Consider the following 26,962-nt stretch of genomic DNA (forward strand, 5'->3'; position numbering starts at 1 on the left):
ACTAAGCAATAAAAGATTCACTGTGTATTCTGCTGTCAACGCCTTGAACTACTTGACCGTGCGGCTGGGATCACAGGAACAGCGGTTGTGGGCACAGGGACGGAAATTAACTTGATGTGACTATCTACTATAACGGCTATATTTGACCGTTCGAGGTTGTTTTTGTTGGCCTGAGAAGTTGCAATAGCGGGCATGATATTGAACCAATCCGTTATACATGTGGTTCATGTCTATACGAATTGCTTCCTTCCTCTGGCAGAAGTAGGGGTATGAGCTTACCCAATGGTTTGCTTTCATTGACATGAAGAACAGATGAAGACTACTAGGGCTCAACGCCATAAATCGAGGGGGAAATATTCCTATACGGAATTTCTCAATCGGAATGAGACCGACCTAGTGTCGTCCTGAAATCCCACCCACAATAGGTCGTCAATTGCATTGCAAAGTTGATGGCCGCAAATAACTGCATGTCTTATGAATTAATAGTTGGGCGTTGTATAGTGGATCAACCACTGGCGGAACGGCCCTTCCCGTGGTTCGGCTCAAGCACTATCTATGAGAACTGAACTTGGTGATGATGGCATGGGCAAAGGACCAAGAAAGTCTACATTTAGAAGGAAGATTGCGTGAACGTGGTGCTATCGCTAGTAAATGAGTCTACGATGATTGGTCTTCGAATAGGTCATGATCTGCAGTGGGCAGATACCCCTGAGAAGATACGCGGATACTCAGAGTTGGGCGTCCCTACTCTTGGGCACTAAAGAACCCCTTGTAGTGGCGAGATCAAGTCAGAAGCAGGATTGCCTCGATCTTCGTTATTGAGCAAGTCTCATTACAATTTGCCCACCGGCACAGCTTGGCTCGGGAAACTAGTACGTACTTAAGAATGTCATTAAAGGCACAAGGTGATAACATTCAGGGTATATGAAACTACATATCATGAGTGTACCGCATCTCAATCCATGACGCTTACAGAAAGAATCGAGCGTCTAGTTTAATAGAGATGCAGTTTGACCCTCCCTCCAGTCATGACTGCGGAAACTAAGCAGGTGAAAAGGAAAGAACAAAACGTCCTCGCCAGCCACACTACTTAAACAGACATGATCTGTGAGGTTAGCGAGGGTCTGCCTCGTTCTTCGCACAGTGACTGATTGGCACCTCATTGATAAGGAGTGTGACAACTCAAAGTAGTGCGTGGATATCGCCAGCGAATAGAGCACTTAAAGAAACAAAAACAAATTTGGATACGAAGGTTCATGACTGTAGATGACATACGTCGGACCAGGGTCAGTCTTCCTTCTTACTTTCCTCGGACTTTTCAGCAGAGGCTTGATCATCTTCATCCTCGTCGTCGGGCAACGGAACATCCATGACTCGCTCTCCGGCTTTTTCTAAAGCCCTGCAGCTCCATGTTCTTACACCTTTGTAGACGGCCTAGTATTCGCGGTCAGAAGTTGAAAATGAATAAGAAATCATGAATAAACATACCCAAAGGAAACTACCAACACCGATGACGATGACCAACCACGCGACCCGGTTGCGGCCAGAATTCCTTCCGCCACCAAACATCCCTGTGCCGCGCAGTGTCAATCCATGCCATGAAGAAAGCGCAAACACAGCCTTGATGAAAGACAGGAAGCCCAAAGAGGCTAGCCCCTTGATGAAGTGCTCGGTCCAGGAAGCCTCTTCATTGTCAGGTAATATACTCGACACAGGGCGTGTATCCCAGTAGTCCGAGCGGATAATGGGGTCCATAGGGTCCACGTATAGATTAATGATCGGGTCAGCAATAAAACCAAGTAAAAATACAGTCAACATTAGAATAATTAAAGTAAGTCCAAGCTGCGTCAATGGGCTACTGATCCAGTGTGCCCATCGGAGGCGCTCTAAGCGATAGTGGAAGCCACATGTCGGACAGTGCCAGTAATTCCTCTTGCCATAGCCTGGGTCCGCATGTCGCCAAAGTTGTAGACATCCCTCATGCACATAACGTGAGGATCCTTTGCATTTGCAAGGGCGGAGCAACCGACCCGACTCCGGGTCTGAGGACTGGTATGTCACGCGTTGCTTGGACTGGAGAAACCCAGGCAGGTGTTCGGATGGAGGAGGGAAGGTAGGGTAGACGGTCTCCAGGCAGATGCGACATGTACGAGGAGGGTAATGCTTTTCGGAAGTCTCGCCTGAAGATTGCGAAGGTTCATCAGGTCCAGCAACATCTTCTGGACTCTGCCTTACATTAAAGTCAGGGTCCGAAGCTGAGACGGAGGCAGAGCTCGAAGGCCACTGCCAGAGCGGCTCATTGCGCAGGTCCATTCTGCCTTTGCCCGAACAGTCTCAGAGCTAATGGCATAATATGATTCTCAGACCTACCAGCGATCTGAGAACCTCTAGCAGAAATTGGCAGGCGTCTGTGTCGAGAGATGCGCGAGGACGAGGAGAAAAAAGAGGGAAAAGTGGGTGAGGGAAAAAGAGGCCAGCTTAAAAAGGCGATGTGGAGAAGAAGTCGTGCCGTAACCGCACTAGCCGCTCGCCTACCGTCACCGCCCGAGGCGCGGCTTGGCGCCGAACCAGCCGGCGGTGCTGCTGCTGCTGCGTCAACATCCTGCCGCCTGCTGTCCTTGAGGGTAGCTCCATTCTTGATCCCCCACGACCTCATCCCATCTCTGTCCACCTTTCATCCATCACTTCTGCACATTTTCATACCCTCTAGAGCTTGTAATTGTGGAGAGACGCACTCATGGCTGATCGCTACTCCTTTTCTCTGACCACGTTCTCCCCCAGGTAAGAGAAGCTCACTGCTCGATAGCTAGGGTCCTTGCTAACATTGCTCAGCGGAAAGCTGGTTCAGATTGGTAATGAAGACAGCTACCTATTGTTAGCTGTTTACATAAACGTGCTAACGAGTTGTAGAATATGCCTTGAACGCTGTCAACCAGGGTGTAACTGCTCTGGGCATCAAAGGTATGACATAGCTCTGATCCACTCGGCCTAGCTTCGAATAGCTACTGATGACCTCTGCTACTCAACAGCTACCAACGGAATTGTTCTGGCAACCGAAAAGAAAGCGAACTCGCCTCTCATTGACCCACCTTCCCTCTCCAAGATCTCCCTGATCACACCCGACATCGGCATGGTCTACGCCGGAATGGGCCCAGATTACCGTGTGCTCGTGGACCGGGCCCGCAAGGTTTCTCACACTGGCTACAAGCGCATCTATAACGAATACCCCCCTACCCGGATATTAGTGCAGGACGTTGCCCGAGTTGTTCAAGAAGCGACTCAGTCTGGTGGTGTCCGACCGTACGGTGTCAGCTTGTTGATTGCTGGCTGGGACGAGGGCGTTGAGCCTGAATCGGGGGAGGCTCAGCGGGGTGATGGCGAGGACGAGCCTAAGAAAGCAACCGGCAAGACGGGTGGTATCTTGAAGGGCGGCCCCAGTTTGTACCAGGTCGACCCCAGTGGCAGTTACTATCCGTGGAAGGCCACGGCCATCGGAAGACATGCGACGAGTGCAAAGACATTCCTTGAGAAACGTTACACCGAAGGTCTCGAGCTGGAAGATGCCATTCACATTGCTCTCCTGACTTTGAAGGAGACTATTGAGGGAGAGATGAACGGTGATACGATAGAAATTGGTGAGTTTCACATCTGGCAGATCTGTTACTATCATGCTGACGATAACAGGCATTGTTGGCCCTCCTGCCGATCATCTGCTTGGTTATGAGGGTGTTGAAGGATCGCGCGGACCCCGTTTCAGGAAGCTGAGTAAGGAGGAGATTGAGGACTATCTCACCAACCTATGAAGTACCCCATAGATCGATACAGATCTTGACATATGAGCCTTGTAGTATAATAGACACGACTCAAGTCTTGCGAGGTTCCCACGATATGACAGGGCGTCCCAGCCACGCAGAAACCGGGGAGCTGAATGGTGGGTTTTCAGGAGTGACCCTGGAACCTGACGAAATATTGGGCGGTTCTAGACTCGCCAGTAATACTTCAAAAACCTGATCGGAAATGAATGCTATTGTCAATGAAATTGCACGACTGCACCTATCTTCCTAAACCCAGTAATTGGGCTGCTGGGCTTTGGGCCTGCAGGCCACACAGCATCTGCAGGATGGACTGGACCCATAGAGCCCCCATTGTAACGTCGTAGTCAGTCCGTCCTTTTTATTTCCTGCAAAATGGCAATGGCCAATCTAGCTTCGGGGGAAACCTGGGCGTTTACACAGAAGCAATTCTGGCGTTGGACCTGTTGATTGTCAGTGGGCGGGTCACTGCAGCAGTCACACGTCCATCAGCGCCAGCCATCTTGACTAGTGATCGCCGACGCCATTCCTTCCACCAATTTCTCCGCAGCAAAAGCAATGACTAAGACCAGCAAGCCTAAGCGGGGACTCAACAATGGCGATTTTACCTGTCATCCAGCTCGCCGATCGGACAAGGCTTCCTCAAAACATCGTCCGCTCGTCCCTGAGTTGACATTCTAACCATCGTCCACCCTCGCCGTGGCCCAAGCTTGATCTGCCCCCAAACCCCAAGCCCCTCCACCACTGGCAACTAGCTTCGCATCCTTCCACTTCCCCAGATCTGACGGCGCTAGGGCATTAGATGAAACTCTGTCAGAGGTGGCCCGGACTTTATCGACTACTCTGGATAGTTGTACCACGTCAGGACCCTGGATGCGGTGTGTTGTGCAGACTCCAATTCGATAACCTTTCCTTCTTGGGATATCTATTGATGCCTGACGCTACCGTGAGCTTGATTGATGGTTGCGACTCGTTTGTTCCAAGGCTGAGAACATGTGGATGGTACTCTGACCACAAGACTCGACATTGATGGCGCGGGTACTCAGAGACGGCGAACTGCCTACGACGACGACATTCAATTAGGTGAGAGCTGAGCGTGGGAAGCTTGATCTGCAATTTGCTCTGGTGGCCATTGGCGTTGTGGTCTTGACTTCGGTTGGCTTTTCAGTATAGCCTGTGACGCTGGCGCTATCGATACCCGGCTCGTGCACACGGAATGCTAATTCTGTGTTTCCCTGATTTCGCATATTTTAACTACTATGTCCGTATCATCTACGAAAGACCCGCTGGATGGCATCAGCGGCGAGCTCGCAAGCAGTGGTGGTGCCTTCAAAGCCACTTTGTTATTCTTCATGGCCATTGCCTGCTACAATGTGGCTGAGCTAGTTGTCATGGTCCTATCGACCTTCCGACGATGGAAGGGCCTATACTTTTGGAGCCTGCTGTTATCGGGCTGCGCAGGCGTGCTACCATACACATTGGGCTTTATCATGAAGTTCTTTACGCAAGCCCCTTCGAATCTCTCTGTCACTATACTCAGTATCGGCTGGTGGGTCATGGTCACGGGCCAGGCGGTTGTCCTGTACTCACGACTCCACCTCGTCATTTGCGACGAGCGCATCCTACAGCGGGTGCTGTACATGATTATTGCGAATGTATTCCTCCTACATGTACCCACGACAGTCCTCACGTACGGATCCAATGCTGTCGGTGATGAACAGCCGGCCTGGGTGATTGGATACAATATCATGGAGAAGGTTCAGATGACCGGCCTTACCATCCAGGAGATCGTTCTGTCTGGACTATACATGTGGGAGACTTTGTTAATGCTGCGGATATGTCTTGTCCGTGAGAACCAAAAAATCATGTATCAGTTGATCTGGATCAACGTCGCTATGCTGGTTATGGACCTCGTATTACTGGGTCTTGAGTATGCCAGCTTCTATGCTGTGCAGATCACGCTGAAAGGAGCGATATACAGTATTAAGCTGAAGCTTGAATTCGCTGTTTTGGGCCGACTCGTTGCTGTGGTACAGAACCGCCGGCCGATATCGATCGATCGGGACATCAATCTCTATTCTTTGGACCGAGAAACTACCAGCGCTCCGGATCGGAGCCTAGCATCGGCTGGAGAAAGTGTATCCAGCCGCACACCGTTTTGTGTGCCAGGCACAGGATACGCGAATGGGACGCATAGAAACATCAACATGGACACTGGAAAACTCGTGACAATGAGAGAGCTTTCAGCTTGGGTTCAGCGGCCAAATGATGATCACTGCTGACACACAACTCGTGATGTATCGACTAGCTCATTCATAGAATTGGTGCGGGAGCCATAAAGCGGGTTTCAGCACCTATGCAATGCGTCCTATTCAAACAATGGGTATATATAGAACACTATACTGAGGCAGATAATCCTTTGATCCTCTGCTCACAAAACACGTCATCTTTGACCTACTCAAATACCCCTTCCGAATCTTCCTCGTCCTGGCTGTCCGCAATCTCCTCTGCCTTTCGCTTTCGCTGGCTTGCAGTATCGGGAGCTGGGTCGGAGTGGACATCTTGTGCTTGCTTTTTCTGTGCTTGAATCTCCTGGGTCTGTATCTTCTCTAAGTGCTCTTGTGTGTACTCATTGTACACAGGCACTTCATGCACCAACGCTTCAATTACGGGCTCTTCTGGTGCAGGTTGCTCTTGTGCAGACTCTCCTGGTACAGGCTCTTCTGGTGCAGGGTCGGGTGCAAGCTCTTCTTGTGCGGAATCGTCCTGTGCTTGGTAATCTTCGAGCTCTGGCTCTTCCTCCTCCACCGGTTCCTCTTCTAAAGGTTCTTCCGGTTCAAGCGCATCTTCATCCTGTGCTTGCTTCTCCCTGACTTTTACGGCGACGCCATCCTCTTCATTACCTTCGAGCCCCATTTCAACAGCATACAATCCATCCTAGTCGACAAGTCAACACACCTACGGCCAAGCAAATAATCGACAGAGGAGATCAAAGAAGAACTCACATTTGCAACCCGAAAGGGCACTACGGTTGTTTTGTCCCTAACAGTGACAAGCCTCCCATCCCTCTTCATGACCTCGGCAACCCTCACCCACCCGCCATCCCCACCATACCCAAAGTCACCATAAACCCCGATCCGAGCACGAACGCACGATTCCCACCCCCTTCCACTCAATATGGGCGACAGCGTTGCCCTCACCTGTCCCCGAATCCGGGTATGCGTTTGGTTGATAACCAAGATAGCCAGGTTCGCCCTGCTTGCGAACTTCACCAATTGAGCAGCCAGATCGCTAATCACGTTCCACTTGCGCGTTGTGAGCCATTTCTGGACATCCCTCTGCGCTTGCTGCGGTTGGTTGATATCACTAGGGTTAGGGAAATAAGGAGTGAAAGGGGCAGAGACAGAGTCTATGACAAGGAGAGTTGTGTTTGGGGGTGGAAAAGAGACAGGTGGATGATGGAAGAGGGAGAGGAGATGAGGGAGCGTGGGGGCACGAATATACGTTAGATTTTCCGTCGTCAAGGACCTGGGAGATGACGATGAAGCAGGAGACTGCAACTCGAGCAGTTTGCGCAGTCGAGGCCTAGGAAGCGGCGATGCCGTATCTTCAATCACCCCAAAGAACAAACCATTAACTCATATCACAAATACACCCAAATAAAACACAAGCAATAGATCAAACCTACCTATCCAAACAACCCCTTCCCCCCTCCCCAGCGCACCAGCGGCAGCATTCAACCTATCACCACTCATCAGCACACACACACACACACACACACACACACACACAATACCATACTACCCACCACCCGCTCCACTCAAACCACCATTAGATCAATATAGAGAAATATAAACTCACCCCAACATAGTCTTCCCCGCCCCCGGCGGCCCAAACACCTCCGTAACATGACCAACCGGCAACCCCTTTAGCTGTTCTCCTTTCCCCTCAGTAAACTCACGTATTCGCTCATTTGACGTCGTCGATATCACCGGGGCAGAGATAGAGATCGCCTCATCCAACGCGACCAGCCCAGTCGGTATGGCCTTTCTGCCTGAGGCAGCAGCATCCGGGAACGCGGTCGACGCGTGCAGGGACTGCGAGGCCGGGAAGGAGATTACGCGGTCTGGTGAGTAGTTGGTTAGTTTTAGTTCTTCATTGAAAAAAAAAAATGTGTTAGATGGTATACATACGAGGATCTTGAGTAGATAGAGGAGGAAGGTCGAGGTGGTTCATTTCTGGTGTTGTGTTGGATGTGATTTGGTGGATAAGTTCACGCGTCACACACGCGTTTTGGTGGTAATTGATGTGTGTGTCTGTCTATTGTTGGGGATGAGGGTGGGCGGGGGTCATGGTCGGGGCATTATTATTGTGGATGTATTCTTCTCTTGGGATAGATGGAAGTAGAGAAGTAGTAAGAATGGCGGACTGTTTCTTAGTCTGACTGGGTAATTGCTGGAGTTGAGGTTGGATTTAAAGTGGTGGTTGATGCATTGATTGACAGTGAGTGAGTGGTGTTCCGCTCTTCCTTCCCGGTGGTTCACTTTATCTTGATTATCTAGGCTTTCGGCATCATGTGGGATCTTACTTCATTTAGTTATGTGATCACAATGACTAATGAGGACTGAGGAGAAGCTCTTGACTAAATATTTTGAATGTATAGTACTAGGTATAGCGTTTGTGATCTTCTTAGGTGACTCTTCACAAACTGAATTTGTTATCAACATTTCACTTGCATATGTCTACTAATAACATTATGTGCGAAAAGCAATAGCATTCACAACCCATGTCGTACAGCATATCATAGGGACTACAGTAAATCAGGGTTATTCGAATAAACAGCCAGCATTAAATTTGGCTTATGAATACATCCAGAGAAATGCTTCATCAAATGATGACGCAATCGGGTCATGCCTGACTGACTCGGTGTCCAGATTTCCCAACCTATTTGGAATCTCCACCACACAGATGGTGACTTCTGCGAAGATTTACCGGGAAATTCCAAATATTTAAGTGCTTCTAGCCATTCAAGGAGGCTGCCAGAGTCATGGAAAGTCCCGGCCCCTCAAGGGAATACCCTGTTGTACACAGGAAACTTCCCCCGTGGACCGGTAGCTCAAGGCCCACCCACTCCTATATAAACAGCCACGGCCCTGCTACTCATCCAGTCTTTCTTTCATCATCAGCAAACACAGTCTGATCAGAGTTTCTAATATATAAACCATCACCGAGCAAGAGAGGGGGCGTTCGCCCCCTCAACACTATATAAACAACCTATATAATACACAATACATCATCCTGCTTTAGCGACACGAAGAATAGCGAAAAAGAAAGCGGCCCATTCCCATATAAATGGCTCTGTTCTTTTCAATTCAAGGTTCTTCGGCTTGAGCTCAATCACTATGCCTGGCGTGTCGCTGCATCAGTCGTGTCGATGCCGTCTCATCAATGGAATATTCTCCACAGTGTATACCAAAGATGACTAGAGAGACATACAGGTGCCTGCGACCAGAGAACTGACCTTCGATGGACATATGGGTCTGTGCTGGGTGGAGAGGCGGAGTTGCGGCACATCGCGCAGTTCTTCAACGTTCCCCTTTGAAGTGGTTGGTATATAAAAGCGAGTAATGAGTCGACTAACGATAGCGAGATGACCGATGATGGGGTGACCGACGATGAGATGACCGATGACGAGTTGACTGCTGAGGAACTTCACGTCGGCTTCACGGACCCATAGGTGATCACAACGCTTCCACCAATATAATATCTACGATCTCTTTCGCTCCGAGTCAATTATATGTCGGAATGAGAATCCTGACAACCGGACTGCTCGGGAGTCAGCACAACCAAGCCTGAAAGAAGCTGGCTGTGGCGGTTACCGAAGTTGAGTACAATGAGATCAATGAACGTGTCATAACACGCACCAGACGCCGACCATCAAAACAGAAAAGACAAGCAGTAATGTTATATCAAGCGGAGAAGCACAGAAAGTCGCTGGAGCACGCAATATTGAACGATGAACAGCATTCAGAATGTTAAGACATTTATGGGATAACAAGATTGCTATATCTCCACTTCTTAGCCATGTTGCTTCTTGTTCGTCTATGCTTCCTTTGCCATCCCTAACAGTGTGGCCAACCATCTAGCCAATATCGTCCAGGGCTTGGATGTCCGACATCTCTGAAGGTAGAGGTGCAACTGGAACACATCAAGCTGCATAAAGTCCTACAGTAAAGGTACAACAGCCTCCAACTAATGACATTGGTTTGAAGCCTTGCCAAACACGAGCTCTGATCCATGAGCCCAACAAATCCATACATGAACAGCGCCCGGGCCCGGTTTGGTCTGGACATTGATCGCATACACATCCATGATAGCATCTTCCCTTTCTTTCCCAAGAGGCCACGCACGCGGTATCCAAATGCTGCTTCGATAGATCCTAAACCAAGAAAACAGCGCTTTGGAAACTGTGGACCTCCTGGAGGGATTCGAAGAAAACGTGATTAACACAGCACTGCATCGTCTTCTTTAGTTGAGAGCCTGGACTAACCAGCAGAAAGCAGCCTTCAGATCTCTTCGCCTGACAAAGGCAGGTTGTTCCCTCTGGAGCTGTGGCAACTAGTACCGAAGAAGGTACGAATTCTTGTGGGTGCTATTTGCCGTAAACTGACACGCCATGGGGTCTGCAAAATGACATACGGATATATAGAACCTTACCAGGCCAAAAGAGGCAGACAGAGAATAAGAGGGCGGAGCTATTTGACTGCTTTGTCGATAATAGGGGGCTGTGTCTTGCACGGCAAGAAATGCCTAACGAACCGACCCATCTACAACCGTCGTGGTTAGCCGAAGAAATATAGGGTAGAGAACACGATGCCCCTACACAAGAGCCATGAATATGAAGAACGAACCACAAAATAAAGATCGAAGAGAAAAATTCTAGTGGTTGCAGTGGAGAGCTCCAGGACAGTGTGAAACTTGTCGAGTTGAGTCGTTGAGAAGCTCCCTGAGATACCTTTCCCAAACCCCTTGACTAGAAGGAAACATGCTACAAATGTCTCTTCTACAACAAGCTGTTATTTTGCTACTACCCAGCTTATTCACTACCTCCTTGAGCATCGTTTTTAATGACTTCTTTCATCGATGCTCGTCACTCGAGGAGCCCGAGCCAAGCTTGAGTACTTCCACACGATTCTCCGACCTTGAGGGAAAGCCCCTGCAACACCATGAGATGTTTTTCTTCTCGAAAAATGCTTCTGTTCTCGCGAGAGTACAAGCTCATCCCAGAATACTCCATTCCGCCAGCAACACAGTCCAGCTACCCCTTTTACGAATATCCTTTTGAAGGTGCAGACAGGACATCAGAGCGATGCTTTCCAAGTCTGATATCGTTTCTTTCCATTTCACAACTGACGTAGGATCGACATGCGATTTGCACCACCATTCGCCTCGCTACAATATGATGCTCTCAAAGATTGGGTGTGAGTGTGCTTCTGCGCATGCGATGGCCTGTTCTGAAGAACGTCAGCATAGAGAATAAACATAAGATAAGAAGGCAGGGAGACGGACTATTTGTGATAGCAGATGCGGGTTTCCTGGATCCTGTGACTCCCGTATCCTTTGTTGCCCTGACCTTCAGATCACTTGTGCAAAGTGGTGGTTCTTGTCTCAGGGACTGGCCTTTCGAAAGCTTATATACTAAGCCCCCGTTGTTATTCAAATAACAACCTCTCCGGTTGGCTTGCTGGAGTTAGTTGCTGTCTGATATTAAGAGCTGGAGAACAAGTGATTGTGGAAGAATACCCACTCTCGACAAATGGGAGTATCGAGCATTATGAGTATGTCAATCTTCATGTCGCGATGCTTACCCGAGTTTATAAGAGCCTATCGATCAGACAAGCAAAAGTCGTTACCAAGATCGATCAGACCGAACCTTTGTGGAATACACAACAGTGAATGTCCATGATCTGGGGCTGGCTCGTCGGAATAAACAGCATTGACGAAGTGGCACGACATCCAATGAACTCGGCAGGCCCCTTGCGACTGTGGTCCTATTGAAGATGAGGAGTACGCAGAGTAAATGATTATTCGCACCTTGGTCCCTTGTTTCCCTTAGATGGTGCGAAAAAGAAGGACTGGGACAGATACTGTCTGCTTGCTGATCCAGGAATTACTTATATATATATATACTACACCTACCAAGACACAGAGACTGTCAGGAAAGGAGAAGATCATGATTCGAGTTACTCTGGCTGAGTCAGATCAGAAGTTCTGATCCATGACCTTGGCGAACCTTGCCTTGTTTCGCGTTTTTAATTATTACGGACTCCCTTCGCTCATGATTAATGGAAGTATGGTCGAGGAGAAGTGTCAAACCATTGTGCAGGGGCTCGAGATACGGTGTTTATATATACTAGTTGGCATCCATACCAGACACGGTTGCGAATCATCAGTCTCATTTGACACTATTACCTTTCCCTGCCGTCCATCAATCCGTTTTGTTCCTCCATACGAGCAGGGCACAGGGAAAAGAGCTGGCCAATTATTCTTCGATACGAGTAATCGACGCAAGAAGAAGTGTCTAAATACAGCCGAAGAGATATCTCGACATTGATCATCAATATCAACATCAACATCTACTTGCTGATCCTGGTGATCCATGTCTTCTGGGATTGGCGTCATAATACCTTCTTTTTTCAATACTCTCCCTTGACAGCATGAAAGAAAAAGAGTCAGCAACCGGGAAATATCTCGTGTCCGAATTGATTTCGAGTTCTACTACCATACACAAAAGCTTTCAGTCGAACCGACCCTGCTACTCTCTACAACCGGACAGTCCAAAGATAACCCTCCTTGGATAGAATAAAGTTACAACTTCTCAAGGCTGGAACTATCATTGACAAGATCAAGCAGACAAAAACTATACAAGCCAGGCTCAACATCCAGACCTACGGAAGCAGGCAAGAAGACGCAAAAATTTCCGAAGCACCATTTGTCAATTCGGGGACGGGTGGTTCTGGTTGCTTCCAACTTCATAGAAGTTACTAACTTCCACTCTTTCCGATCTGAAGCTCTCTTTGAGGTCTCTAGTACACTCATCGCAAATCAATCCCTGAGAAGGCTACGGAGCCGTGACCCGCGCGTCATGGACCAATTTCCCATTTTTTGGGCCAGTACCGTAGCCCGCAAGGGCCTATTAAGCTAGCTGTAGCTGACAGACTTATACTGGAATCTTTTGTTGAATAGAGTAACAACGGGAGAGCGAGAATTCCCATGATTGGAGATTCCTTGCCTCATCTCCCGCTTGTCTCCCGCTGTCAATCCAGATTCAACTACAAAGCAGTTCTCTTGTCTTTGATATACGTATAATGACGAAAGAAAGAAAATATACCACCCTCTAGACGAGCAGTGATGCTTTGATGGCTTCGAGTCAAAATGTCTACATTATAACCCAGTCGAAGAAAAAGACACCATACATCCATCCATATGTCTTCGATATATAACCCATGATGAAGGAGGAACTTTCCACTACCAACTGTCTGAACAGCACAAATACCGTGGCGACATCAAGCTCACACCGTCGTTGCAGCATAAGCTTACAGCCGAGTCGCAAGTTACATAAACCGAAAGGGGTGACTCTTTCGTCTCCATATACCAAACATACAAATAAAACAGCGATCATGTGAACGAACTGATCCGCGTGCAGCATACCATCTAGCAAGCAATGCAGAGTCTGTACAAATCAGCGAGAAGGAAAACAACGTCGCCAATGCATCGCTCGAATTCGTCTCTGAATATACCAAATTCCAGAGGATCAAGATGGATATGAAGGTAGTGCTCTCTCTGATATCTCATGATGTTATAAGTGTTTCTCTTCTCGGCGTGATGTGGTCCGGTTCGACTTGCGAGGAACATACATGATGGTGTGAGAACAATAAACCTGGCATCATATCTACCCCCATTTTGTCTTACAAAACGACTATGTATTTCCGGAATGATAAAAAGACCCTTCAATATGGCGTATCGCTATCATCGTCTACTTCATACCGGGCTGCTACTGATACGAATCACGGCTTCTCTTACGCCCTGCCCGCCCTGGTTGGTGTCTGCCTTCGTTGTTGCATACCAACAACAAAACAAGGCTTTGTATGGAGAATTCTTGAAACATCCATTCCCGAACTCATGTACAGTTGATATAAGCTGCATATAAGAAGGAATCTTTGGGATCTGAACAGATCGCTGCGGTGGTGGTTGGTTAGTTGTCTTGTCGTGGGCAATCGCATTACAATGATGTGATGTTGCTTTTGCGGGGCATTAATATGGTTTTGGAGGGTAATTAACATAGGAGGGAAGATAGATATACAGATGTGTGGATTGTTGGTGTTTTGTGTGCTTGGAAGTTAGAAATTGGGTGTCTTGGTGGTTGGTTGGTGGAAGATTACCTGCCGATGATTGGCTTGGGGCGGAAATACATCAGGTTTAAGGTACTACTTCGTTGTGCAGTGGCTTTGCTGCAGTATGAAGAGGATACTTAATTCACTCGATGGTGTTTGATTGGTTTGAAATTCATATGTATATATTCAGATTTCTCATTCGAAGTAGTCAATGACTATCTCCAACATTATCATCTACAGCAGTTGCTTTATCCAGCCCTTTACTATTATCCAAGTCGGCTGGGTTTCATCATCCTCCCAAGTCTAAGCCAATCCCATATCCTTGTAGAAGGCGTCAGTCTTGGGCTCACGGCCCAAGAACTCCGTCAATGTCGTCATCTCATCCTGGCTACCTCCCTTCTCAAGCACCTTGTACCGGTAGCGACGGCCAGCAGTCGGGTTCATGGGGTCGTCCTTGAAAACGGTGTAGAACATGTCGGTCGAGTAGACTTGCGAGCTGTCATGAGTGTTAGTACTTGGCTTATAATGGTCACGCCGAATGTGGGATAGACATACCTCAGGTAACCATAATAACCGGCATCATAGCCACCAATCAAGTGACCAAAGGTGGCTTCACCGTGGCCCCATTCCTCGCCCAGGCCAAGGCTCTCCGGGCCCTCCATCTGTGTGATCTGCTTGCGCAGGGAGTTGTATGTAGCCGAGATAGGAAGCTCCTTGATCTTCTCGTGGCTCTCGGGCTGGTGGACGGTCATGTCGAAGATACCAAAGTGCAGCTGGCGAAGGTTGAACAGGGCATCGTTGACGTGCTTGGTGCGGATGAGGTTCTCGATAACGGAGTCAGGGATCTGCTCCGAGGGGGCTTCCTGGCTACCGGCTTGCTCCTTCCAGGCGGCGAGGTAGTCAGGAGAGAGAGTGGAGTAGTGCTTGCTGAGGGACTTGAGCTGGGATGGGGTCCAGCACCAGTTCTCGAGCATCTGACTGGGTGCTTCGACGAAGTCCCGGACGGTGTTGGTGCCGTGGAAACGGGAGTAGATCGTCTTCGCGACGAGGTCGTGGATGCCGTGGCCGAGTTCGTGGAAGAGAGTCACGACTTCGTCGTGCTTGAGCAAGCTGGGCTTCTTGGGAGTCGGCTTGGTGAAGTTGCACACCAGTGCAGTGGCCGGGTAGCGGCGGTTGCCCTCCGCGTCGATGAAACCCTATAGATGTAAGTAAATATTGCTATTTTGCGCTGTGTAGGGTGCCTACCGGCTGCAAGTTGAAGTTGGCAGCGTGACCGTACTTGCCGGTCCGGGGGAAGAGATCCAAGTACAGATAGCCGACGAAGCCGCTGCCCTCACCCTCATCGTTCCAGACGCTGAAGATCTGGACGTCCTCGTGCCAGACAATGTCGCTGCCCTTACCGGTGGGGGCCACCTTCTCCCGGTCCTCACCAGTAATCTCCACAAAGACGAGACCGAAAAGCTCTTCGAAGATCTTCAGCATGCCCTGGATGGTGGTCTGAAGAGGGAAGTATTCAGCAATGAGCTGCTGGTCCAGAGAGTAGTCCTTCTCCAACATAAGGCGATCATAGAATCTGTGATCCCACAGGTAGTAGTGACCATCGAACTTCTCTCCACGGGACTCCAGGTCGGACTTCTTAAACTCGAGCAGGTTCTTGATTTCCTTCTGCCCACCGGCTGTCAGACGGGACCGCAGGTCACCCAGGAAGGTGTTGACCGTCTCCGGGGTCTTGGCCATCTTGTCCTCAATGCGGAATGCCGCGTGGTTGGGGTAACCGAGCAGACGAGCGGCCTCATCACGCAGGATGATGGCCTCACGGAAAAGAGGCACGTTCTGGTTGCACTTGTTCTCGTTCTGGATCATGACCTGCTTACGGGTCTCGGGGTTCTTGGCGTACTTCATCGTCGGGAAAAGGTCGGGGTACTTGAAGGTCAGCCAGAGCTTGCCCTCGTGCTCACCCTCACCCTTCTTCAACCCAGCCAGGACATCCTCGGGAACACCGTCGAGCTCTTCGCGGGTGAACCAGAGTCCTTCGTTCTCCTCGTTCAAGTTCTTCTGGAACTCAATGCTGACCTGACTGAGACGCTTCTTGATCTCCTTGAACCGGTCACGCTTGGGACCAGCCGGGAGACCCAAGCCATTGCGGATGAAATCCTTGTGTTCCTTCTCCAACAGACGGCGAGACTCGGGGTCAAGAGACTCGTTCTTCTTGAGCACGGCGTCGACGAGCTGGAACACATCCTCGCGCATGGCAGCTTCAATGAAGAACTCATCCATGAGCTCCTCCGCCTTGGATGAGGCATCCCGCAACTCTTGTTGCGTCGACACGGCCTGGTAGAAGCCGAGAATGTGCGATTCGAGGGACATGACGTTCTCATCCTGGGCCAAAGGCTTCACGACAGCGTTGAATGTAGCCGTGTCGGGCTTGACGGTAGCCACGACGTCATCCTGAACTTTGCGGGAGGCTTCAATGAGTCGCTTGGCGTCATCGACAATGGATTGAGCAGTTGCGGTGAAGACGGGGGGAGCCTGAGGAGGGCGGCGGAGGTGTTCGGGGGCCATGCTGGCAGTTGTGAGGGATTTGCGAAGGTTTGTCAAAGCTGAATGCGAGGTTGAAGGAAGTCGAGAGCCGCGGAAATGGCCCAAGGCCGAGGAAAGTCTGAAGGCGGGAGAGGAAAGGCGAAGCGGGGGAGCCACGGTGACGAGGAGAACGCCCACGAGAAGGACGAGGAAGGCGGGTAGATAAAAGGTGCGACAGAGAGGGGAGCGAATGGTGACGGTAGGAGGGGCACAGGTGGTGAAAGGCGGGGTGCTAAGCAAGCTACTGCAATGGAAGAAGCGGATCAATACGTGGCTCGACAGTGGACACTCTTGGGGGGAGGAGCTGTTTGGTGATGCAGAAGTGCAGCTGAGCTGGTCCCGGCGGAGCCTGCAGTCCGGCCGATCATGTGTTTTCCCTCTCCTCCACCACTAACTAATTAATCTCTCCCCCCAGCTTCTCTTTTCTCTTTGTTTGCACTCCACACTTCCTCCTGTCTGGTTCCCTATTCTTCGATCTTTCCAACATGTACTACTCATGACGAAGCTATGGCCCTTCTGACACCCCGATCCACTCTACGTCTGCCGGGTCCAGGGTTTCTATGTCCACTTCTACAGTTCTATTACGTAGCTACAAGAGCTAAAAAGACCTACAGGCAACTGTTCATAAATATGTAATCACACTTTGGATATCTGGATTCTATGCACGATTTCAACAATCGATGTTCCTCGTCACATCTCGTCGCTTTTTTTCAAATGAAATAGGTAAACCCGCGTCGACTCAAACTCGCTCCGTCGACATAAAAGAGTAAGGCCAACTCCAACAACGCCATACACACGAAAGAATAAACGCCCCGGGTGCTAAATTAGAAGACGAAGGATCGTCGGAGTGGGAAACACAGCGTATTCGCAAATGGTACATCAGAATATAAGGCGAAACGGTCATGGACATCGCGCCGCTCACGCAGCGTCGGCAGTGGGGATGGGCTCGGGGATCTTGGTGACCTGCTCACCAGCCCGGATCACCCGCTGGCCGGCATCGTCACGAACATAGCCGGCGCCCTCCTTCTGGGCCCGCTTCCAGATCTCAACCTCACAACCACCACGGATCACACCCACACGCATGGTCGAGAGAAGGTTGTGGGCAGCGTTGGAGTGGTAGTACACTCCACCGTTGAACATGGCAGTGGCGTCCTTGCCAATACCAGAGTTGATCATGGCCTTGCCACCGGGGTGGTCCTTGATGAAGTCGGTCACATCGTGAACGACACCGGCAATAGCAATGAGACCACGGCCGTTCTTAGCCTGCTCAACATAGTCGTCCCATTCCATAACGGGCAGCTGGTCGAGAGGGGTACCCCAGTCGAGACGGGAACGCTTCTGGTCAAGCTTCTTCTGGAGCTGCTGGACACGACCCTTCTCGATCTCGTTGGCACGGAACTTCTTCAGGTCGTAGGCCAGACCAAGCTGCTTCCAGGCCCAGATGCTCCACTTGGTTGGGTCGTACTGGTGCCACTCGATAGCGTTACGGTAGTCGGAGGGGAACTCGTGGTGGAAGTTGTGGTATCCCTCGCCGAGAGTGACAAGAGCAGTGATGACGTGGTCACGGGGAGAGTTGCGGTCGTCGAAAGGCTGGTCACCGAGCCAGTGGGCCAGAGAGTTGACGCAGAAGGTGGCCTGCTGGACGAAGAAGATACGCAGGATACCAGCGTAGACGAAACCACCCCACCAGTCACCCCAGCCAAGACCGGACACGAGCATGGGAACAATCAGACCCATGGTGAAAACGACCTTGAGGTAGTTGCGGTGCTGCCAGACGACAACAGGGTCTTCGTTGAGATCGGAGATATCGGTGCGGCCGATACGCTTGGGGTTCTGCTTCATGACCATCCATCCCAGGTGAGAGTAGAGCAGACCCTTGCGGACGGAGTAGGGGTCCTTGTCGGTATCGGTATAACGGTGGTGAGCCCGGTGATCACGCGCCCACCAGCGGATGGAACCTTCGACGGCACCACCACCAACGGCGGCGAGCCAGATACGGAGAGGAAGACGAGCAGAGTAGGAACAGTGAGCCCAAAGACGATGGTATCCTGGAGGCAAAGTTTGTCAGCATGTCTTGACAGTGTTACCTTTGAATGGGGCAAACCAACCTGCAGTGATACCGAGACCAGTGAAGAAGTAATAGATGACGGCCCAGATAGCAGTCTTGACCTGCAAGGGCACCCAGAGGGCCTGGACACAGCCGTACAAGGGGATACCGATGATGAGGAAGACGTTCAGCCAGTTGACATGCTTGTACCAGTTGCCGCGTGTCATGACAGTATCGGCAATGTGGACCTTCTTGGGGTCAGCGGCGCGAGGCCGGGAGGCGTCTGCTGGCTTTGCAGACATGGTGATGTCCTTCGTGTGTATGTCGACCCCTGCAGTATGGTTCGGATGAGGAGGAGAAGGATGCGTGCGGGAGAGGGTGGGTTTAAAGGAAAGGGCCAGAGGCGAGCGATAAAAAAGAGACGGAGAAAAAGGGTGGGGAATGCAATCGAAAGACCGAAGAAGTAAGCGGCAGATCTGAGCCAGTGAAGGAGGGAAAATTCGGAGGCAGTTGAACTCTACCAGGGTCCACCGGCGGATGATGGTTGGGGAAAAGCAAGGCGGACAATCGATAATAATGATGCGACTATGAGGACACGCGCGTGGAATAAGTAAAGAAGGGTGGCCTGACGGCAAGCTCACTGGTAGATCAGTGAAGTAATCATAAGATCCCGAGGTCCCAAAGTGGCCGACGGGTTTCAACAGACACCAGGAAGGAGAGAGAAGAAAATCAATACTACTATCCAGGCACGTCTGGAAGGTGTCCGGATCGCAGAGTGTATCCGCGATGGCAAATGGCCGGAGTATCTCCAACCATACAGCGCCGCCTGTTCATCCAACTAAGCTTGTTGGGCCACTTCTGATTCGATGGTGCTGCCCGGCCAGACACTGCCGTTTTAGGTAAGGCCGGGAGTGGTCCACCAATCACAACAGTTCAACCATTCGTTGAATCCCCAACGTTTTTTGCCCCTTGATCGCTCTGTGTGGCTGGTGTCATGCCTCGGGTGGCTTGATCCGTGGCTCTCCATCCCGATTTGGATTTCGGGACGGTTTCTTTTTCCGCATCAAAGTATCGCCTGCACGGAGTGGCACAACTCCGTCTAATCTCAAGAGTTGAGCAATTGACCCCATCTCTTTCAAAGCTGATCCTAATTCTGGAGCATCGCAACATTGGAGTCTTTGCTTATGCGGTGGCCACACTAACGCAATCTAGTGCTATAATCAGCATGTCTTGGATCACTCATTGGTCCACTCAGCTCAGACTTTTCCGTTGAAGGCAGCCCTATGAGTGGACATTATTGCCACCGGCCGAGTTTGAAACGCCAAATTCAGTTTTGGCATTACTGCGAGCCGCAAGCTCCTCGGCACAAACTCTTCCCGGGTGCTCCGTTAATGCTCTTGAAAGTTGAAAGTCCGTAGAAAACCTGATGATCGTCGCCACATGATTCAGGCACGCATTCTCCCCAACACTTTTCTTTCACACTATTTGACAGCTCTGCACCACGTGACACTGTGACATTCCTCCCCTTGAGTCTTATCGCCTCAGGCAATCACATGATCCAAGCTTGGTTGGGACATGCCAACCCATCCAAAGCAAGGCCCCCCACACCGCAAGTCTTGAAATCATTCCCCAGACAAGGGATCAATTTCACTGGATCCCCACGTTATCAGATGGCCCCAGTGGCATTGAATCAAAGTTAAGGACCGGGGCCATTACAGCTCCGTTGAACACGTCGTGCCACTTTCATCTGGTTGGGACAGATCTCTTCCATACCCTATGGTTTCAGCAAAATTTGAAATCATTTTTCACTAACCGCCAATAAAATTATCAATAATTGGGAAAGTCTCTGATTTGTCCAACAGATTGTTAAACTGCGCATTGCGTGAGATTTGGCTGTTGCTTTTCCTAGACTTGAGTCTGTAGATCCCTTGCGCTTCACTCGGTCCGGAGTATGGATAGACCGAGGTATTTATTTGAGACGGTGAGAGCAATATACTATTCCACGGCTCATTAGAACCACACCATAAGTATGGCGATCAATTAGTAGGCATTAATGATCAACATAGTTTATTGATGGTCACATAGTGTTCAATTGATGTGGGTGTACTCCAGTTGGATATTTTGACTAGTATGCAAAGATATCCCGAATAGTGAGGTAGATCACCGATCAATTCTATCAGCTTCAAAATGCTGGATTTTATCCCCTCACCGGTGGCAGATGACAGTAGTAGGAATGCTACTAATCCTACTCCGGGGTTTTGCAGGAAAGAAAATACCGTTGCAGTGCATACCGGGTACATTTCGACGACTACTACTGGTTGTTCGACCGACACAAAAGGAATATATACTATACCATTTTCCATATATACAACACCAACTACTAACACTTCGATCGCAAAATGCCGCGTCTACTTATTACTACGTTTGAGACTTCTGGTACTATCTATTCCATGATGATATGAGGCATATTAGTACTGATGTACGAAAACTACTTTATCCTCCCACGTCTATCAAGCTCAATAGCAATGACCTAAAATCTGTTCAGCTACTATGCTTAGTACCTGTACTATAATCTCACGGGCAGTCCAATAGTATAGATATATTGCACCAACGATTGAACACAACAGTTAGTAGTCTAGCATTGCATCGCAGCTCGCCCGAAGATGACTGGTCGACTATGCCAAGTCTACCTCTGCCTACACACTTCAGAAACATTATCAAAAATAACGATAGAACCAGAAGCATTCCCATCCCATATTCCAATATACCGCTCCATAACCATTCGATCATCCTTACATCCCCATGACAAATCTCCAAACCATTAAAATATACACCAACTATTATCCAACCCCATTACTCACCATACGCTACCTCTACATACCTCCCCTCCGAAATCACCCGCAACGTAGCATGAAAAGCCTCCCCTCTCCCGGCCCTTGCCGATCCGAGGTTGGCAGTGGCCAAGAAGACGTGGTTCGGACTGACGGACCGGCTCCACTAGTAACTCTAGCCCCTTCCGTTTCCCCACGGCTAGATAGAACTAGACAATGCTCAGCCTCTTGCCGATCGAGGATCGTGTCGGAGAGTAAGGTTCCGAGAAACGGAGAATAGTTATTATCGGATTATAGTAAGGGTGTTAGTGGAGGTATTTGTCACTGAATATAGATTATTTAAGGTTGCGCTTGATAGTTGCGGAGTATGGGTATTTCCGTATGCCGGGGGGTTATGCTGAGATGTGATGAGTGTAAAAGAGCATTGTCTGGAGTGGGGATCTATGCGTAGGAAGTGTGACTGGGCATCGAGGTTTAGTCTCTGATAGATGGGTATATAATACTGGGCTCTCTTCCTGCTAGGAAGTCATTGTGACAGACTCACTTCAACTTTTCGTTCGGCAACTCCAGGGGTTGGTGGGTATGCTGGTTCTTCATGACTAGTGTCTACCTATTTGGTCGATTCGGGATATGCGTTATTGATGTACTTCAACCTCATAATTTCTAGATAATATGTGATTCAAAGATTCATTCAGAACATAAGCATGACGTTCAGTCTAGATCTACATTCTTGGTGGAATAAAGAAGGACATCTGTGGGAAAGGCATAACCGTTCGAACTTTGTTATTTTCCTTGAATTGATACTATCCATAGCGTCCACATTGTATGGATACCATCTAATGACTGTTAGATCTGAAATTGCACCTGTGCATTAATTATAAACACGAGTCCAGACCATTCTATTGGCCATAATATTGATACCCAGGAAAATCCATTCAAGCTAATATTGAGTGGTCAGATGATGTGTCTATCAAATATGTAATATATATATATATATATATATACAATACCCCAACAAAGGAAATGTGAAAGTATGCTGGTACAAACTAGTCAGTAACACGGATTCAGGACTTTGAGGAAAACCTGATACGACAATTATGTGACAGCCCTTAGCGAAAACGTCAGAACAATTAGAGCAACTGTCATGAACTTGCTCCACCGATTATGGAGTCTGATGTGTCAAAGAATACCACCAGGCTAGCACTTACTATGAACTATCAAGCTAGCTGTATAGCGTGCATTTGGTGCATCGTGACTTGTCCTAGAAGAGTCTAGGAGACGGTTGGAAGCGTTCATATATAGTCCTTCGCTACATTCATCACCATCAGTCTGACATACTACTAAGAGCTATTAGTCAAAATAAATAGTCCGTCTTGACAGCGATAGTAGAGTTACATTCATATAAAGTATTTATTATAGGATCATGCAAGACCCAAGAAGATGCGAAGGATTCAATCCTCCATTGTATTAAAGCGAACGCAGATCCTACATTTCTCTCATTCCTACCGTGGAGACAACTTGAGAAGGATTTGATGCTCATAATATTTGAAGACACCAGCATTCATATTTATCGTTCAATTCGTCTTTACATCAATACTATGTGGAATATATGCGCGTTACAGAACACCAGGTACAATATAAACTACTGCTACGCTGTTAGTCACGGGCAGCAGTCAAGGTTACGATAAAGTTGGGCCTGTTTGAATCTATGACTAATGGATTGCCGCATTGGGGTTGGTGTTCCCCGGACTGCAACCCGGCGAAAGAAGCATCGTCGGCCCTTCGATTCTCCCCTTATGCATGTCTGCCTTTAGCTTATATCAGTCCGATCATCTCCCCCCCCCAGTCCTCCCACAATCTGGATGAGTTCTACTCCGGCCTCATCGGGTTCGTCAGTGCAAGACCCATCGGCCACCGGCTATCAGGGGGGAGACGCAAGAGATGGATTTCGGCGGTACCCGATCTGGGGACTGATAAGCGGCCGGGGAGGTTACATGAGGGCAGCGTGTCAGCCGTCCGTTCTTATCGGAGGGCCCACAATTGAAGCCTGGACGAGAACAGCGTAATCGCCAGACGAACCAGTCATCGCTAGCGCTGCCCCGGTCTGCTGCAGGTTGCAGCTCGCTTGGAAATTAGCTCGCGTGTCTGCCACGCCGGCGCCCAGAGATAACCACTGCCTACCATTATTCGATTGATTCATCCATCACCTTCGCCACTGATAGCTCTATCATCCACGCCGGTCCGAGCTTCAATCATCCCGATTCATCTTCGAGCTCACGGAAGATGGTTCATGTATATAGACACCTCGCCCGTCGATGTTTGGAATGGTCTTAGTCTATTCCCCAGATCCAACTAGCCATTGCTAAGAACCGACCCCTCACTCCACTCGGACTACTTCATCTGGGTCCATATCTTAACATCGAGATATCTTTTATTCGTCCGCAACTCATCGAGTTTCATCTACACTTCTACATCAACATCTGTTACACATTAGACTCCCTCACATAATGGACGGTCCTGACCAGATAGGCCCGGACTTCCGGCCTAAGCGGACTTGGAATGACGTCGGCCGCCGCTTGGTCAAAACCTTCACCACAAGGTTGGTCATGGAACGTCGTTAACCAGTCGACGCGCTAATACGTTGCAGAGAGGGCCTCATTGGAGACTATGATTACGCCTACTTGTTCACTCCGAATATCCCCTTCATCACAAAGAAACGAAGCTCTGCACCATTCTTCGGGCTCGAAGACAATGTACCTATCGTATTGGCTATGCTGCTTGGACTACAACATGCGCTGGCAATGCTGGGTGGCAGTGAGTTAGATCCTCTCCGAATCCTGACTAGTGCTGACTCGTCAGTTATTTCACCTCCTATCTTGATCGGAGGCACATCTGGTGCCAACTTCGGAACAGAAGACTACCAATACCTTGTCTCAACGTCCCTGATCGCTTCCGGTATCTTATCCGCCATTCAGATGTTCCGTTTCCACATCTACGGAACGAAATACTACATTGGTACTGGCTTGACTTCAGTGGTGGGAATCTCCTTTGCTACAATCACCGTCGCAACTGGTGGTTTTGAACAAATGTACTCCAGTGGATACTGCCCGACCGCTGAGGATGGAACCAAGCTGCCCTGCCCTAAAGGTTATGGCGCTCTACTGGGAACATCGTGTTTGTGTGCGCTTCTCGAGATTGGTCTTTCCTTCATGAGCCCTAAAATTTTGAGACGTGTCTTTCCTCCCCTCGTCACTGGACCCACTGTTCTCCTGATTGGAGCCAGTCTTATCGAATCCGCTTTCCAGGACTGGGCAGGTGGCTCTGGAACCTGCTCTGAGAATCCTGGAAACGGTGCTTTGTGTCCTAGCGCGGATGCCCCACATGCTCTGCCTTGGGGAAGTGCGGAGTTTATTGGTCTCGGATTTCTGGTGTATGTATCGATCATTCTCTGTGAGCGGTTTGGTGCGCCAATCATGCGATCCTGCTCGGTCGTGGTGGGATTATTGGTAGGATGTATCGTGGCGGCTGCCTGCGGATACTTTGATCGATCGGGTATTGACGCTGCGCCGGTGGCCTCCTTTATCTGGGTGAAGACATTCCCGTTGTCCATCTATCCGCCCATGATTCTTCCACTGCTGGCAGTGTACATTGTGGTCATGATGGAATCTATTGGTGATATTACTGCTACTTGCGATGTATCCCAGGTCGAAGTTGAAGGACCCACTTTCGACTCGCGTATTCAGGGTGGTGTTCTGGGTAACGGTCTCACCAGTGTCCTGGCCGGCCTCATGACGATGACGCCGATGTCGGTGTTTGCCCAGAACAACGGTGTCATCGCGCTGACCAAGTGCGCCAACCGCACAGCTGGTTACTGCTGCTGCTTCTTCCTGGTCATTATGGGAATTTTCGCCAAATTCGCCGCGGCACTGGTTGCCATTCCCAACAGTGTTCTTGGTGGCATGACGACATTCCTTTTCTCCTCTGTGGCGATCTCCGGTGTTCGCATTATCACCAATGTGCCATTTACGCGTCGTAACCGATTCATCCTGACCGCTTCGTTCGCTGTTGGTATGGGCGCCACCCTGGTATCCGACTGGTTCGACTACGTCTTTACCTACAGCGGTAACAACCGTGGCTTGACAGGATTGCTAGATGCTATTGATCTGGTGATGGAGAACGGGTTTGCCATCACCGCTCTGATCGGGCTGATCCTCAACCTGATTCTTCCGGAGGATCCAGAGGAAGAGGCAGCTATTCTGGAGGCACGGGGTGATTACCGACGAAGCGAGGAGGTGATGACATCGAGGGAGAGCACGCAGTACACGAAGGGCGAGCCCTCGAGTGTTTGATCTTGTTTACTATTCTGTTTGATTTGATTGGCGATATGGTTTTATTTGGATACCCTGACCTAGATGGTCATTTGAATTAATACGACAATTTCTTTTTATCGAGACATTTCCGTACCTAGTAGAAGCGACGAAGGGCTAAGCAGTAGTACTATTTCCATCTACCCGAATCCCGAGATTCTATTTCCTGCCGGACTTTCTTCCGTGTCCACGTGGTGTTCAAGTTGCAGCACAGCATTCCCGCTCAACACGGTTGGTGGTTGCTTTCCTTGGATGCTGGTCAATGAGCAGACAAACTTAGCCGAATCTGGGCAGCGATCTGAAACAGGACGAATATGGACGAAATAACACCAACGTGTCTTTCCCCGCCCATCGACCGATATCATTGCATTTAAGTTGGCCAGACCGAGTACAAATAGATTCCGACCCCCTCCTGTCTTTGGGCGATCTCACGCGCGATGTTGTTCCTGCGCCTGCCGATCATCGCAAGGCACATTGATCATGGGTGGTGCCCTGCATTCCTCTGCGTGGATTGTGGCGCGCACCCACCCTGAGTCAACTCAATCAACAGAACGCCTACGTCTCATTCATTCTGTCAAAAGAGACGGGATGTCTTGACCTGGAACCTGCCTGTCAACCTCTACAGGCAATATGGATGTGTCCACAAGACGCCCAACCACCCAGGGATGGAGATCTTCCAGCCAGTTCGTCATCGCCACCGCGTGCCTGGCCATGTTTACTGGTACGAAGGCACACACATACCTGCCTACTCCCGCCGACAACTGTCTCACATCCACTAACCAAGCCAGTGGACAGAATCGCTTCTAGCCGGTTTCCCCGTACCGATGCTCCCATATATGCTAGAAGAGCGTCTTCACAACGATCCCTCCAAAACCACTGCTACCATCAACAGCCTGCTCAGCCTACACGGCCTGGCGTCAATCCTCGCTGC

The 26,962-nt window shown here is 49.6% G+C and overlaps 8 protein-coding genes across 8 annotated transcripts; 3 read left to right on the plus strand and 5 right to left on the minus strand.

Annotated features, from left to right (window-relative positions):
• Window positions 1-1,287: 1,287 nt before the first annotated feature.
• Window positions 1,288-2,313, minus strand: AKAW2_11952A (uncharacterized protein; the record flags this gene model as incomplete). The annotated part of the gene is made up of 2 exons (XM_041684493.1): window positions 1,288-1,434; window positions 1,489-2,313. 2 exons carry the CDS (start codon window positions 2,311-2,313, stop codon window positions 1,288-1,290), a joined length of 972 nt encoding a protein of 323 aa, XP_041538672.1.
• Window positions 2,314-2,737: 424 nt separating this feature from the next.
• pre8 (proteasome core particle subunit alpha 2) lies at window positions 2,738-3,803 on the plus strand (the record flags this gene model as incomplete). The annotated part of the gene is made up of 5 exons (XM_041684494.1): window positions 2,738-2,781; window positions 2,833-2,852; window positions 2,911-2,961; window positions 3,030-3,635; window positions 3,685-3,803. The coding sequence occupies 5 exons, from the start codon at window positions 2,738-2,740 to the stop codon at window positions 3,801-3,803; spliced, it is 840 nt and encodes a 279-aa protein (XP_041538673.1).
• A 1,268-nt stretch (window positions 3,804-5,071) lies between these two features.
• Window positions 5,072-6,094, plus strand: AKAW2_11954S (uncharacterized protein; the record flags this gene model as incomplete). Its single annotated transcript, XM_041684495.1, has 1 exon — window positions 5,072-6,094. The coding sequence occupies one exon, from the start codon at window positions 5,072-5,074 to the stop codon at window positions 6,092-6,094; it is 1,023 nt and encodes a 340-aa protein (XP_041538674.1).
• Window positions 6,095-6,266: 172 nt separating this feature from the next.
• On the minus strand, window positions 6,267-8,048 carry AKAW2_11955A (uncharacterized protein; the record flags this gene model as incomplete). The annotated part of the gene is made up of 5 exons (XM_041684496.1): window positions 6,267-6,749; window positions 6,818-7,419; window positions 7,501-7,553; window positions 7,674-7,938; window positions 8,006-8,048. The coding sequence occupies 5 exons, from the start codon at window positions 8,046-8,048 to the stop codon at window positions 6,267-6,269; spliced, it is 1,446 nt and encodes a 481-aa protein (XP_041538675.1).
• Window positions 8,049-14,509: 6,461 nt separating this feature from the next.
• Window positions 14,510-16,768, minus strand: AKAW2_11956A (M3 family metallopeptidase; the record flags this gene model as incomplete). The annotated part of the gene is made up of 3 exons (XM_041684497.1): window positions 14,510-14,702; window positions 14,762-15,402; window positions 15,452-16,768. 3 exons carry the CDS (start codon window positions 16,766-16,768, stop codon window positions 14,510-14,512), a joined length of 2,151 nt encoding a protein of 716 aa, XP_041538676.1.
• Window positions 16,769-17,704: 936 nt separating this feature from the next.
• OLE1_1 (stearoyl-CoA 9-desaturase) lies at window positions 17,705-18,634 on the minus strand (the record flags this gene model as incomplete). The annotated part of the gene is made up of 1 exon (XM_041684498.1): window positions 17,705-18,634. One exon carries the CDS (start codon window positions 18,632-18,634, stop codon window positions 17,705-17,707), a length of 930 nt encoding a protein of 309 aa, XP_041538677.1.
• Window positions 18,635-18,850: 216 nt separating this feature from the next.
• OLE1_2 (stearoyl-CoA 9-desaturase) lies at window positions 18,851-19,135 on the minus strand (the record flags this gene model as incomplete). The annotated part of the gene is made up of 1 exon (XM_041684499.1): window positions 18,851-19,135. The coding sequence occupies one exon, from the start codon at window positions 19,133-19,135 to the stop codon at window positions 18,851-18,853; it is 285 nt and encodes a 94-aa protein (XP_041538678.1).
• A 5,036-nt stretch (window positions 19,136-24,171) lies between these two features.
• Window positions 24,172-26,013, plus strand: AKAW2_11959S (nucleobase:cation symporter-2 family protein; the record flags this gene model as incomplete). The annotated part of the gene is made up of 2 exons (XM_041684500.1): window positions 24,172-24,263; window positions 24,312-26,013. The coding sequence occupies 2 exons, from the start codon at window positions 24,172-24,174 to the stop codon at window positions 26,011-26,013; spliced, it is 1,794 nt and encodes a 597-aa protein (XP_041538679.1).
• Between the last annotated feature and the right edge of the window lie 949 nt (window positions 26,014-26,962).

This window comes from Aspergillus luchuensis, chromosome 1, assembly GCF_016861625.1.
Source record: "Aspergillus luchuensis IFO 4308 DNA, chromosome 1, nearly complete sequence".
NCBI lineage: Eukaryota > Fungi > Ascomycota > Eurotiomycetes > Eurotiales > Aspergillaceae > Aspergillus > Aspergillus luchuensis.